General features: G+C 43.7%; 2 protein-coding genes across 2 annotated transcripts in view; both read left to right on the top strand.

The window, feature by feature from the left end:
- Nucleotides 1–7,799, top strand: part of LOC110160762 (collagen alpha-3(VI) chain-like) — a 128,792-nt gene extending 120,993 nt beyond the window's left edge. Inside the window, exons 13-19 of the mRNA XM_055150374.1 lie at nucleotides 50–621; nucleotides 3,380–3,967; nucleotides 4,053–4,652; nucleotides 4,836–5,429; nucleotides 5,617–6,216; nucleotides 6,399–6,992; nucleotides 7,180–7,799. Of these exons, the coding sequence (XP_055006349.1) occupies nucleotides 50–621; nucleotides 3,380–3,967; nucleotides 4,053–4,652; nucleotides 4,836–5,429; nucleotides 5,617–6,216; nucleotides 6,399–6,992; nucleotides 7,180–7,799 (4,168 nt within the window). The remainder of the gene's footprint in view (nucleotides 1–49; nucleotides 622–3,379; nucleotides 3,968–4,052; nucleotides 4,653–4,835; nucleotides 5,430–5,616; nucleotides 6,217–6,398; nucleotides 6,993–7,179) is intronic.
- A 302-nt stretch (nucleotides 7,800–8,101) lies between these two features.
- col6a3 (collagen, type VI, alpha 3) overlaps nucleotides 8,102–14,910 on the top strand; it is a 47,026-nt gene continuing 40,217 nt past the window's right edge. Inside the window, 15 exon segments of the mRNA XM_055150312.1 lie at nucleotides 8,102–8,557; nucleotides 8,746–9,345; nucleotides 9,529–10,122; nucleotides 10,311–10,910; nucleotides 11,095–11,198; nucleotides 11,200–11,256; nucleotides 11,258–11,690; nucleotides 11,879–12,006; nucleotides 12,008–12,479; nucleotides 12,663–13,027; nucleotides 13,029–13,257; nucleotides 13,447–13,643; nucleotides 13,645–13,914; nucleotides 13,916–14,048; nucleotides 14,232–14,825. Coding sequence (XP_055006287.1) covers nucleotides 8,299–8,557; nucleotides 8,746–9,345; nucleotides 9,529–10,122; nucleotides 10,311–10,910; nucleotides 11,095–11,198; nucleotides 11,200–11,256; nucleotides 11,258–11,690; nucleotides 11,879–12,006; nucleotides 12,008–12,479; nucleotides 12,663–13,027; nucleotides 13,029–13,257; nucleotides 13,447–13,643; nucleotides 13,645–13,914; nucleotides 13,916–14,048; nucleotides 14,232–14,825 — 5,035 coding nt within the window. The 5' untranslated portion in view covers nucleotides 8,102–8,298.

Below are 14,910 nucleotides of genomic sequence, written 5' to 3'. Positions count from 1 at the left end.
TTCTGTTTTATACATTATACTTTGTCTTCATTCCAGACCACAAGAAAAGTGATGTAGTATTTCTTATTGATGGATCATATGACTCAAGAAATGGCTTTGAACAGTTAAGAAACTTCATTAAAACCACGGTTGAGACCATGAACATAGACGATAACCAAGATCAAGTTGCTGTTGTTCAGTATCATCGTGATCCTACTGCCAATTTCTATTTGAATTCATACTCAAGTAAAAATGATGTGCTGAGCTCTGTCAGAACAATGAGGCACAAACTCGGAAGGCCACTGAATCTTGGCAAAGCACTGGAGTTTGTGAGAAGTAATGTTTTTGCCGCAGAGGTTGGAGGAAGACGTGATCAAATGGTGCCTCAGTACCTTTATGTGTTCAGCGGTGGCAGGTCTAGTGATGATGTGAGAGGAGCTGCCCAGTCACTCCGAGATAATGGCATTAAGACTGTAAGCATTGGAACAAGCAATGCTGATACTCTGGAAATGCAAACAGTGGCCCATACACCAGCACATTATATTTCTGTGTCAAATTTTAACAACTTGCAAAACCTTAACCAAAGGATTGAGGCTGTTCTGAGTGGCATTCCAGAATCAACTGAGTTTCCACCTGTAGTTGGTAAGATACCTTAAAAAGCATAGTTTGTTATGAATGTTATAGTTTAACGCAAGGTGCACGGTGAGGCTTTAGGTGGCATTATTCATACAAGTTCAGAAAGTGTGGAAGTCCATAAGGGCAACCTGATGCATAAACCCCTAAGAAGGTTAAGGTTAAGGTACTATCACTTAAGGAATTCTGTTATTTGCTTTTGACCCATTTTTCAATGCCGCTGGAGCAATCTGCAGATCTTGAGCTAGGCTTGGTCAAGACTACATTTGCTGAAGGATTTATCTATGATGCATGTGCTATGTTGCCGGGGAAACCGGAGTGAGACACTAGGATCAACCTCTGCAAAAAAAAAGGACCAGGTGGGCCATTTGTTTTGAACTGTTGCAGAAACCAGAATTTATAGAGCCTGATCTTGCCCCAGTCTTAGCACTAGTGCTCGCGTTAAGGAGGGGGCATGTCCAAGTCAGGCTGTACTTCACTCCTGGAGGCTGGAGTGGAATGGTACAAATACATATATTGTGATTACATCTGAACCAATCTGTGACCACTGTGGCAATTAAAAGCACTGCCAGTGTGGGTAATTTCTGCAATCTTTGCCCCCATTACAGGCAGCAAAGAGAGGTGTGAGTTATATATGAGTACAATAAAACAACTCTGGAGCCCCACAATGCAAGTACACACCAGTAGAAGCAGCAGGAATATAGAATTTTGGATGTGCGGGAAAGAACTAGCTGCATTTGTGTTCTGAAAATTTCACGCACATGTGCGCCCCTCTCACACACTCACGGCCAAGCCTGTGCACGCACACACCTTAACCTTTTTAGTTTTCTCTGCGTAGCTCATTTTATTTGCCTTTCATTATGCAGCAAACTAGTGTTTAGGGTGTGGCCGATTGTGGAATACATTTTTTCTCATAACAATGTTTCTGATGTTACCACTTTGCGCACAGACTTGAATTAAACCATGAACACATGGGGAGGGTGACTGCACGACCTGCTTTTGCCCCGCACAAGTGACTGATATGTGCCATGAGCACAGAGCAAAATGCACAAGTATGTGTACAGCAGCCTATAGTGCTCATGTGCACGATACATCTCTTGGCTCTAGTGACCGCTGCTGCCAAGAGAGCAGCACGTACGAGATGTGCATCTGCGCCTCTGTCACAGCCCCAAGCTGTCAATAAATGCATGGGCTGATCCCTGTCACCAGCCACTCCACGGCTCCATGCAGTTTGACGGTTCTGATGGTAGTTTACCTACTGGCAACTAACTTTATAAACTAACCAAAAAGGCCCAATGAGAATAATTTGGTCACAAAATTAAATGGAACTGATGACAGAAAAGGTACGAGGATGTGAGGAAATCTGACATCACAGTATTAGGACCGCAGACAGGGTAAGAAAACACACTTTAGGACAGCACTGTAAATGGCCTCATGTGAAGCTTTTGTGCAGTTCCAGATCAAACCAAACTATAGAGCAGTGCTGAGCCAATACAGGAAGCGGGCATGGGGCTGTGCTCTGCTGTGGGAGGTCATCCGGATGGCGCACGAACATCCCGCACATCACACAAACATATTATGAACATTAAGCATTTATCATACTAATATATTTCCAAATAAATGAAGCCTTGAGCATGTTACATGTTGTTTTTCAGTGAACTTTTTTAATATTTAATTTTATGATTCTGGCTGTTCACTGAACGCGCCACACCACGCCCTCAGTCTGCTCCACTCCACCCAATATTCAGCCACGGCGCACCTCTTGTTTAGAGCTCCACACCACACACTTGTGCTACTGCGAAGATTGGGGTCAAGCTGGGGCCATAGGGTTTATTGGCAATCCAGTAGATTAGGTCGACCTTCTCAGTGTCTCTATTGACTCATAGAAATAAGAGTCCAATTTCTAGATTTCTGCACCATCTACGTCTACGTGAATTTTACTTGAGCATTTAAGGTATTTGTTCAGTATAATAAAGCAATTGACTTTATTTAATTTACTAGTTATGTGATATGCCTCACAGTGCACCTTAGATTTGTGTTCATACTTATTAGACCTAATTTTTGATGGAACTTTGATTTGATCATTAAAAAAATCTATTTCAGAAATATCCAGCATTCGACTGTCTGAACTTCAGATTGCTGATATTGTGTTTCTTCTTGATGGATCCAAGGACATGCTCCCAAGTGAAAAACCCATTTGGAACTTTATCATGGGATTTGTGGAGCAATTAGAAATCGGACCGAGCAGGATGCAAGTAGCTTTGATTGAATACAACACACAGCCCACAGTACATTTCTCCTTAAACAGATATTCTTCAAGAGATGATGTCTTACATTATTTGAAATACACAGAGCTTTCAGGACGACCTAATGTTAATCTTGGTGCAGCACTGGACTATGTGAGAACAAATGTTTTCACTGCTGCATCAGGAAGCAGAGCCATGCACGGTGTACCACAAATACTAATAATTGTAACGTCAAGAAAATCAGATGATGACATAGTGGGCCCATTGGGCAGGCTACAGAAAACAGGAACTGTAACATACAGTATTGGAATAAATAATGCTGATAGGATGGAGGTGGAACAATTGGCACACAGTCCTGAAACCAAATATTTGGATGTGTCAGATTTTACTCAAGTGAGAGAACAGATATTGTCAGGCAAAACAACCCATGGAAAACCTCTTTATCCATCATTAGGTGAGTAAAAACATTTCCAAAGCTGAATTGCATTTTATCAGTCTGTTAACAGTTCTCTATCTTGTAGGTTCTAGGTCCATTATGAAAAGAGATGTTGTCTTTCTCATTGATGGATCAGACGATGTCAGAAATAAATTCTCTTCAATGAGAGATTTTGTGGCTAAAGTTGTCACCACATTTGAGATTGACGATGGAAAAGATAGGGTGGCTGTTGTTCAGTATAGCAGCAAAGCTGAGCAAAGTTTCAGCCTGAATACTTATACCACAAGGGAGGAGGTCTTAAGGAACATTGCAAACCTAAAACCAAAAGGTGGACGGCCACAATATATTGGGGCAGCATTGCAGCATGTAATTGATAAGGTTTTTATTTCAAATGCTGGAAGTCGAAAAAATGAAGGTGCCAAACAAATTCTTATCATTTTGGCTGGTGGAAGGTCAAGAGATTCCCCAAGAGGGCCAGCAACTGCTCTTAAAGCTGCAGGAGTAGAAATGTATGCTCTTGGATCAAAAACGGCAAATTCACAAGAAATGCAAATGATTGCATCCAATCCAAACTACACATATTCAGTCCCTGATTTTGTAAATCTTCCTTTAGTGCATCAAAGTTTAGTGGCCTACCTCTCTCAATATGAAGAAGTGGAAGATGTTAAAATAGGTAAAATGTAAATGTGAAATACTCATAAATGGAGAATGTAATGTTAAGATGAAGATAAAGATGTTGTATGTTTTCTGATCCATAGAGTCGAGACAAACATCAGGAAGAGATGTTGTTTTCTTGTTGGATGGATCTGATGGTACTAGAAATGAATTCCCGGCCATGCAAAACTTTGTCCAGAGAATGGTAGAGAGACTGAATGTGGATGAAAACAGAGATCGTGTGTCAGTGGTTCAGTACAGCAGAGATCCTGCTGTCCAGTTCTACCTGAACACTTACTCAACAAAAGGAGAAGTCCTTGGCACAATCAGAGGTTTGAGGCACAAAGGTGGAAGACCCCTGAACACTGGTGCAGCACTTCAGTACTTGAAGGATAACATCTTCACGGCCTCTGCTGGAAGCAGGCGCCAAGAAGGAGTGCCACAAGTGTTGATATTGTTAAGCGGTGGCAGGTCTAATGACAGTGTTGATGCACCGGCGTCTGCTCTCAAACAAATGGGTGTCTTGACATTTACAATTGGAACCAGAAACACAGACCCGAGAGAAATGCAAAAGATTTCACATGAGCCGAGTAAGGCTGTCTCTGTGTCTGACTTCAGTGACCTCCCCAATATCCAGCAACAACTTGAGTCCTCTGTTGAGACTGTAATTGTTGAGGCAGCCCCTGAATCACCAACTGCACCTGGTACGTTAGACTCTGACTGACACCCCTTCTGAGTATACAATATAATCTGTTTTCCAACCACTTAGTCTGGTTATATTCATAAAATGACTGTAATTTAATAGAGAGCATGTTGATTTAAAAATATATCTAGCAGATATACGGATAGCCGAGTCTGTTTTAATTGTCTTAATGTTCTGTTCTTAGTTGACAGTGCCAACAAGGATATAGTTTTCCTTCTGGATGATTCTGATGCAACAAGAAATGGCTTCCCTGCCATGCGTGATTTTGTGGAGAGAGTGGTGAAAACACTTAATATAGGTGAAAACACTGACCATGTGTCTGTGGTCCAGTACAGCAGAGATGCAGAGGTCAGTTTCTATCTGAACACACATGACACCAGAGATGATGTTTTGGGTGCAGTCAGAGGGCTGAGACACAGAGGAGGCAGACCCCTCAACACCGGGGCAGCCCTCCAATACGTCAGGGACAATGTCTTCACAAACTCTGCTGGCAGCAGGAGTCTGCAAGGTGTTCCACAGATGTTGATCCTTCTAAATGGCGGAAGGTCTTTTGATGATGCGGAAACACCGGCCGCTGCTCTCAGAGACAAGGGCATCATTGTGTTTGGCATTGGAGCAGGAAGGGCTGCCGGGGCAGAGATGAAAAACATAGCATATGACCCCAGTTATGCTGTGTCTGTGTCTGACTTCTCTGACCTCCCCAATGTCCAAGAGCAGCTCTCTTCTGTAATGAGCACAACAGTAGTGCAGGTCACGACAATTACACCAAATGTAACCGGTAAGAGTGTGACGCAGTTTTGCTTTATTATTCTAAGATAATGTGATGCAAACTAATGTACCTTAGTCATTAGACAAATTAACAGAAAAGTAGCGTTTTGGTTCCTGCATGTGTGGTCAGTCATAACATATCTAGGAAAAAAATAGTCCAGGTATATAGTTGACATATCTCATTCTGTGTTCCCTAGTGGTGAGACAGCAAGCGGGAAGAGATGTTGTTTTCTTATTGGATGGATCTGATGGTACTAGAAATGAATTCCCAGCCATGCAAAACTTTGTCCAGAGAATGGTAGAGAGACTGAATGTGGATGAAAACAGAGATCGTGTGTCAGTGGTTCAGTACAGCAGAGATCCTGCTGTCCAGTTCTACCTGAACACTTACTCAACAAAAGGAGAAGTCCTTGGCACAATCAGAGGTTTGAGGCACAAAGGTGGAAGACCCCTGAACACTGGTGCAGCACTTCAGTACTTGAAGGATAACATCTTCACGGCCTCTGCTGGAAGCAGGCGCCAAGAAGGAGTGCCACAAGTGTTGATATTGTTAAGCGGTGGCAGGTCTAATGACAGTGTTGATGCACCGGCGTCTGCTCTCAAACAAATGGGTGTCTTGACATTTACAATTGGAACCAGAAACACAGACCCGAGAGAAATGCAAAAGATTTCACATGAGCCGAGTAAGGCTGTCTCTGTGTCTGACTTCAGTGACCTCCCCAATATCCAGCAACAACTTGAGTCCTCTGTTGAGACTGTAATTGTTGAGGCAGCCCCTGAATCACCAACTGCACCTGGTACGTTAGACTCTGACTGACACCCCTTCTGAGTATAAAATATAATCTGTTTTCCAACCACTTAGTCTGGTTATATTCATAAAATGACTGAATTTAATAGAGAGCATGTTGATTTAAAAATATATCTAGCAGATATACGGATAGCCGAGTCTGTTTTAATTGTCTTAATGTTCTGTTCTTAGTTGACAGTGCCAACAAGGATATAGTTTTCCTTCTGGATGATTCTGATGCAACAAGAAATGGCTTCCCTGCCATGCGTGATTTTGTGGAGAGAGTGGTGAAAACACTTAATATAGGTGAAAACACTGACCATGTGTCTGTGGTCCAGTACAGCAGAGATGCAGAGGTCAGTTTCTATCTGAACACACATGACACCAGAGATGATGTTTTGGGTGCAGTCAGAGGGCTGAGACACAGAGGAGGCAGACCCCTCAACACCGGGGCAGCCCTCCAATACGTCAGGGACAATGTCTTCACAAACTCTGCTGGCAGCAGGAGTCTGCAAGGTGTTCCACAGATGTTGATCCTTCTAAATGGCGGAAGGTCTTTTGATGATGCGGAAACACCGGCCGCTGCTCTCAGAGACAAGGGCATCATTGTGTTTGGCATTGGAGCAGGAAGGGCTGCCGGGGCAGAGATGAAAAACATAGCATATGACCCCAGTTATGCTGTGTCTGTGTCTGATTTCTCTGACCTCCCCAATGTCCAAGAGCAGCTCTCTTCTGTAATGAGCACAACAGTAGTGCAGGTCACGACAATTACACCAAATGTAACCGGTAAGAGTGTGACGCAGTTTTGCTTTATTATTCTAAGATAATGTGACGCAAACTAATGTAGCTTAGTCATTAGACAAATCAACAGAAAAGTAGCGTTTTGATTCCTGCATGTGTGGTCAGTCATGACATATCTAGGAAAAAAATAGTCCAGGTATATAGTTGACATATCTCATTCTGTGTTCCCTAGTGGTGAGACAGCAAGCGGGAAGAGATGTTGTTTTCTTATTGGATGGATCTGATGGTACTAGAAATGAATTCCCGGCCATGCAAAACTTTGTCCAGAGAATGGTAGAGAGACTGAATGTGGATGAAAACAGAGATCGTGTGTCAGTGGTTCAGTACAGCAGAGATCCTGCTGTCCAGTTCTACCTGAACACTTACTCAACAAAAGGAGAAGTCCTTGGCACAATCAGAGGTTTGAGGCACAAAGGTGGAAGACCCCTGAACACTGGTGCAGCACTTCAGTACTTGAAGGATAACATCTTCACGGCCTCTGCTGGAAGCAGGCGCCAAGAAGGAGTGCCACAAGTGTTGATATTGTTAAGCGGTGGCAGGTCTAATGACAGTGTTGATGCACCGGCGTCTGCTCTCAAACAAATGGGTGTCTTGACATTTACAATTGGAACCAGAAACACAGACCCGAGAGAAATGCAAAAGATTTCACATGAGCCGAGTAAGGCTGTCTCTGTGTCTGACTTCAGTGACCTCCCCAATATCCAGCAACAACTTGAGTCCTCTGTTGAGACTGTAATTGTTGAGGCAGCCCCTGAATCACCAACTGCACCTGGTACGTTAGACTCTGACTGACACCCCTTCTGAGTATACAATATAATCTGTTTTCCAACCACTTAGTCTGGTTATATTCATAAAATGACTGTAATTTAATAGAGAGCATGTTGATTTAAAAATATATCTAGCAGATATACGGATAGTCGAGTCTGTTTTAATTGTCTTAATGTTCTGTTCTTAGTTGACAGTGCCAACAAGGATATAGTTTTTCCTTCTGGATGATTCTGATGCAACAAGAAATGGCTTCCCTGCCATGCGTGATTTTGTGGAGAGAGTGGTGCAAACACTTAATATAGGTGAAAACACTGACCATGTGTCTGTGGTCCAGTACAGCAGAGATGCAGAGGTCAGTTTCTATCTGAACACACATGACACCAGAGATGATGTTTTGGGTGCAGTCAGAGGGCTGAGACACAGAGGAGGCAGACCCCTCAACACCGGGGCAGCCCTCCAATACGTCAGGGACAATGTCTTCACAAACTCTGCTGGCAGCAGGAGTCTGCAAGGTGTTCCACAGATGTTGATCCTTCTAAATGGCGGAAGGTCTTTTGATGATGCGGAAACACCGGCCGCTGCTCTCAGAGACAAGGGCATCATTGTGTTTGGCATTGGAGCAGGAAGGGCTGCCGGGGCAGAGATGAAAAACATAGCATATGACCCCAGTTATGCTGTGTCTGTGTCTGATTTCTCTGACCTCCCCAATGTCCAAGAGCAGCTCTCTTCTGTAATGAGCACAACAGTAGTGCAGGTCACGACAATTACACCAAATGTAACCGGTAAGAGTGTGACGCAGTTTTGCTTTATTATTCTAAGATAATGTGACGCAAACTAATGTACCTTAGTCATTAGACAAATTAACAGAAAAGTAGCTTTTTGATTCCTGCATGTGTGGTCAGCCATGACATATCTAGGAAAAAAAAGATTCCAGGTATATAGTTGACATATCTCATTCTGTGTTCCCTAGTGGTGAGACAGCAAGCGGGAAGAGATGTTGTTTTCTTATTGGATGGATCTGATGGTACTAGAAATGAATTCCCAGCCATGCAAAACTTTGTCCAGAGAATGGTAGAGAGACTGAATGTGGATGAAAACAGAGATCGTGTGTCAGTGGTTCAGTACAGCAGAGATCCTGCTGTCCAGTTCTACCTGAACACTTACTCAACAAAAGGAGAAGTCCTTGGCACAATCAGAGGTTTGAGGCACAAAGGTGGAAGACCCCTGAACACTGGTGCAGCACTTCAGTACTTGAAGGATAACATCTTCACGGCCTCTGCTGGAAGCAGGCGCCAAGAAGGAGTGCCACAAGTGTTGATATTGTTAAGCGGTGGCAGGTCTAATGACAGTGTTGATGCACCGGCGTCTGCTCTCAAAGAAATGGGTGTCTTGACATTTACAATTGGAACCAGAAACACAGACCCGAGAGAAATGCAAAAGATTTCACATGAGCCGAGTAAGGCTGTCTCTGTGTCTGACTTCAGTGACCTCCCCAATATCCAGCAACAACTTGAGTCCTCTGTTGAGACTGTAATTGTTGAGGCAGCCCCTGAATCACCAACTGCACCTGGTACGTTAGACTCTGACTGACACCCCTTCTGAGTATAAAATATAATCTGTTTTCCAACCACTTAGTCTGGTTATATTCATAAAATGACTGTAATTTAATAGAGAGCATGTTGATTTAAAAATATATCTAGCAGATATACGGATAGCCGAGTCTGTTTTAATTGTCTTAATGTTCTGTTCTTAGTTGACAGTGCCAACAAGGATATAGTTTTCCTTCTGGATGATTCTGATGCAACAAGAAATGGCTTCCCTGCCATGCGTGATTTTGTGGAGAGAGTGGTGAAAACACTTAATATAGGTGAAAACACTGACCATGTGTCTGTGGTCCAGTACAGCAGAGATGCAGAGGTCAGTTTCTATCTGAACACACATGACACCAGAGATGATGTTTTGGGTGCAGTCAGAGGGCTGAGACACAGAGGAGGCAGACCCCTCAACACCGGGGCAGCCCTCCAATACGTCAGGGACAATGTCTTCACAAACTCTGCTGGCAGCAGGAGTCTGCAAGGTGTTCCACAGATGTTGATCCTTCTAAATGGCGGAAGGTCTTTTGATGATGCGGAAACACCGGCCGCTGCTCTCAGAGACAAGGGCATCATTGTGTTTGGCATTGGAGCAGGAAGGGCTGCCGGGGCAGAGATGAAAAACATAGCATATGACCCCAGTTATGCTGTGTCTGTGTCTGATTTCTCTGACCTCCCCAATGTCCAAGAGCAGCTCTCTTCTGTAATGAGCACAACAGTAGTGCAGGTCACGACAATTACACCAAATGTAACCGGTAAGAGTGTGACGCAGTTTTGCTTTATTATTCTAAGATAATGTGATGCAAACTAATGTACCTTAGTCATTAGACAAATTAACAGAAAAGTAGCTTTTTGATTCCTGCATGTGTGGTCAGCCATGACATATCTAGGAAAAAAAAGATTCCAGGTATATAGTTGACATATCTCATTCTGTGTTCCCTAGTGGTGAGACAGCAAGCGGGAAGAGATGTTGTTTTCTTATTGGATGGATCTGATGGTACTAGAAATGAATTCCCAGCCATGCAAAACTTTGTCCAGAGAATGGTAGAGAGACTGAATGTGGATGAAAACAGAGATCGTGTGTCAGTGGTTCAGTACAGCAGAGATGCTGCTGTCCAGTTCTACCTGAACACTTATTCAACAAAAGGAGAAGTCCTTGGCACAATCAGAGGTTTGAGGCACAAAGGTGGAAGACCCCTGAACACTGGTGCAGCACTTCAGTACTTGAAGGATAACATCTTCACGGCCTCTGCTGGAAGCAGGCGCCAAGAAGGAGTGCCACAAGTGTTGATATTGTTAAGCGGTGGCAGGTCTAATGACAGTGTTGATGCACCGGCGTCTGCTCTCAAAGAAATGGGTGTCTTGACATTTACAATTGGAACCAGAAACACAGACCCGAGAGAAATGCAAAAGATTTCACATGAGCCGAGTAAGGCTGTCTCTGTGTCTGACTTCAATGACCTCCCCAATGTCCAGCAACAACTTGAGTCCTCTGTTGAGACTGTAATTGTTGAGGCAGCCCCTGAATCACCAACTGCACCTGGTACGTTAGACTCTGACTTGACACCCCTTCTGAGTATAAAATATAATCTGTTTTCCAACCACTTAGTCTGGTTATATTCATAAAATGACTGTAATTTAATAGAGAGCATGTTGATTTAAAAATATATCTAGCAGATATACGGATAGTCGAGTCTGTTTTAATTGTCTTAATGTTCTGTTCTTAGTTGACAGTGCCAACAAGGATATAGTTTTCCTTCTGGATGATTCTGATGCAACAAGAAATGGCTTCCCTGCCATGCGTGATTTTGTGGAGAGAGTGGTGCAAAACACTTAATATAGGTGAAAACACTGACCATGTGTCTGTGGTCCAGTACAGCAGAGATGCAGGAGGTCAGTTTCTATCTGAACACACATGACACCAGAGATGATGTTTTGGGTGCAGTCAGAGGGCTGAGACACAGAGGAGGCAGACCCCTCAACACCGGGGCAGCCCTCCAATACGTCAGGGACAATGTCTTCACAAACTCTGCTGGCAGCAGGAGTCTGCAAGGTGTTCCACAGATGTTGATCCTTCTAAATGGCGGAAGGTCTTTTGATGATGCGGAAACACCGGCCGCTGCTCTCAGAGACAAGGGCATCATTGTGTTTGGCATTGGAGCAGGAAGGGCTGCCGGGGCAGAGATGAAAAACATAGCATATGACCCCAGTTATGCTGTGTCTGTGTCTGATTTCTCTGACCTCCCCAATGTCCAAGAGCAGCTCTCTTCTGTAATGAGCACAACAGTAGTGCAGGTCACGACAATTACACCAAATGTAACCGGTAAGAGTGTGACGCAGTTTTGCTTTATTATTCTAAGATAATGTGACGCAAACTAATGTACCTTAGTCATTAGACAAATTAACAGAAAAGTAGCTTTTTGATTCCTGCATGTGTGGTCAGCCATGACATATCTAGGAAAAAAAAGATTCCAGGTATATAGTTGACATATCTCATTCTGTGTTCCCTAGTGGTGAGACAGCAAGCGGGAAGAGATGTTGTTTTCTTATTGGATGGATCTGATGGTACTAGAAATGAATTCCCAGCCATGCAAAACTTTGTCCAGAGAATGGTAGAGAGACTGAATGTGGATGAAAAACAGAGATCGTGTGTCAGTGGTTCAGTACAGCAGAGATGCTGCTGTCCAGTTCTACCTGAACACTTATTCAACAAAAGGAGAAGTCCTTGGCACAATCAGAGGTTTGAGGCACAAAGGTGGAAGACCCCTGAACACTGGTGCAGCACTTGAGTACTTGAAGGATAACATCTTCACGGCCTCTGCTGGAAGCAGGCGCCAAGAAGGAGTGCCACAAGTGTTGATATTGTTAAGCGGTGGCAGGTCTTTTGACAGTGTTGATGCACCGGCGTCTGCTCTCAAAGAAATGGGTGTCTTGACATTTACAATTGGAACCAGAAACACAGACCCGAGAGAAATGCAAAAGATTTCACATGAGCCGAGTAAGGCTGTCTCTGTGTCTGACTTCAATGACCTCCCCAATGTCCAGCAACAACTTGAGTCCTCTGTTGAGACTGTAATTGTTGAGGCAGCCCCTGAATCACCAACTGCACCTGGTACGTTAGACTCTGATTGACACCCCTTCTGAGTATAAAATATAATCTGTTTTCCAACCACTTAGTCTGGTTATATTCATAAAATGACTGTAATTTAATAGAGAGCATGTTGATTTAAAAATATATCTAGCAAATATACGGATAGCCGAGTCTGTTTTAATTGTCTTAATGTTCTGTTCTTAGTTGACAGTGCCAACAAGGATATAGTTTTCCTTCTGGATGATTCTGATGCAACAAGAAATGGCTTCCCTGCCATGCGTGATTTTGTGGAGAGAGTGGTGAAAACACTTAATATAGGTGAAAACACTGACCATGTGTCTGTGGTCCAGTACAGCAGAGATGCAGAGGTCAGTTTCTATCTGAACACACATGACACCAGAGATGATGTTTTGGGTGCAGTCAAAGGGCTGAGACACAGAGGAGGCAGACCCCTCAACACCGGGGCAGCCCTCCAATACGTCAGGGACAATGTCTTCACAAACTCTGCTGGCAGCAGGAGTCTGCAAGGTGTTCCACAGATGTTGATCCTTCTAAATGGCGGAAGGTCTTTTTGATGATGCGGAAACACCGGCCGCTGCTCTCAGAGACAAGGGCATCATTGTGTTTGGCATTGGAGCAGGAAGGGCTGCCGGGGCAGAGATGAAAAACATAGCATATGACCCCAGTTATGCTGTGTCTGTGTCTGATTTCTCTGACCTCCCCAATGTCCAAGAGCAGCTCTCTTCTGTAATGAGCACAACAGTAGTGCAGGTCACGACAATTACACCAAATGTAACCGGTAAGAGTGTGACGCAGTTTTGCTTTATTATTCTAAGATAATGTGATGCAAACTAATGTACCTTAGTCATTAGACAAATTAAACAGAAAAGTAGCTTTTTGATTCCTGCATGTGTGGTCAGCCATGACATATCTAGGAAAAAAAAGATTCCAGGTATATAGTTGACATATCTCATTCTGTGTTCCCTAGTGGTGAGACAGCAAGCGGGAAGAGATGTTGTTTTCTTATTGGATGGATCTGATGGTACTAGAAATGAATTCCCAGCCATGCAAAACTTTGTCCAGAGAATGGTAGAGAGACTGAATGTGGATGAAAACAGAGATCGTGTGTCAGTGGTTCAGTACAGCAGAGATCCTGCTGTCCAGTTCTACCTTAACACTTACTTCAACAAAAGGAGAAGTCCTTGGCACAATCAGAGGTTTGAGGCACAAAGGTGGAAGACCCCTGAACACTGGTGCAGCACTTCAGTACTTGAAGGATAACATCTTCACGGCCTCTGCTGGAAGCAGGCGCCAAGAAGGAGTGCCACAAGTGTTGATATTGTTAAGCGGTGGCAGGTCTTTTGACAGTGTTGATGCACCGGCGTCTGCTCTCAAACAAATGGGTGTCTTGACATTTACAATTGGAACCAGAAACACAGACCCGAGAGAAATGCAAAAAGATTTCACATGAGCCGAGTAAGGCTGTCTCTGTGTCTGACTTCAATGACCTCCCCAATGTCCAGCAACAACTTGAGTCCTCTGTTGAGACTGTAATTGTTGAGGCAGCCCCTGAATCACCAACTGCACCTGGTACGTTAGACTCTGACTGACACCCCTTCTGAGTATAAAATATAATCTGTTTTCCAACCACTTAGTCTGGTTATATTCATAAAATGACTGTAATTTAATAGAGAGCATGTTGATTTAAAAATATATCTAGCAGATATACGGATAGTCGAGTCTGTTTTAATTGTCTTAATGTTCTGTTCTTAGTTGACAGTGCCAACAAGGATATAGTTTTCCTTCTGGATGATTCTGATGCAACAAGAAATGGCTTCCCTGCCATGCGTGATTTTGTGGAGAGAGTGGTGCAAACACTTAATATAGGTGAAAACACTGACCATGTGTCTGTGGTCCAGTACAGCAGAGATGCAGAGGTCAGTTTCTATCTGAACACACATGACACCAGAGATGATGTTTTGGGTGCAGTCAGAGGGCTGAGACACAGAGGAGGCAGACCCCTCAACACCGGGGCAGCCCTCCAATACGTCAGGGACAATGTCTTCACAAACTCTGCTGGCAGCAGGAGTCTGCAAGGTGTTCCACAGATGTTGATCCTTCTAAATGGCGGAAGGTCTTTTGATGATGCGGAAACACCGGCCGCTGCTCTCAGAGACAAGGGCATCATTGTGTTTGGCATTGGAGCAGGAAGGGCTGCCGGGGCAGAGATGAAAAACATAGCATATGACCCCAGTTATGCTGTGTCTGTGTCTGATTTCTCTGACCTCCCCAATGTCCAAGAGCAGCTCTCTTCTGTAATGAGCACAACAGTAGTGCAGGTCACGACAATTACACCAAATGTAACCGGTAAGAGTGTGACGCAGTTTTGCTTTATTATTCTAAGATAATGTGACGCAAACTAATGTAGCTTAGTCATTAGACAAATTAACAG

The sequence above is a fragment of the Boleophthalmus pectinirostris genome, unplaced genomic scaffold, assembly GCF_026225935.1.
Source record: "Boleophthalmus pectinirostris isolate CB_2022bp ecotype Guang Dong unplaced genomic scaffold, ASM2622593v1 HiC_scaffold_1, whole genome shotgun sequence".
Taxonomy (NCBI): Eukaryota; Metazoa; Chordata; class Actinopteri; order Gobiiformes; family Gobiidae; genus Boleophthalmus; species Boleophthalmus pectinirostris.
This window is presented reverse-complemented; position numbering and strand designations above follow the sequence as displayed.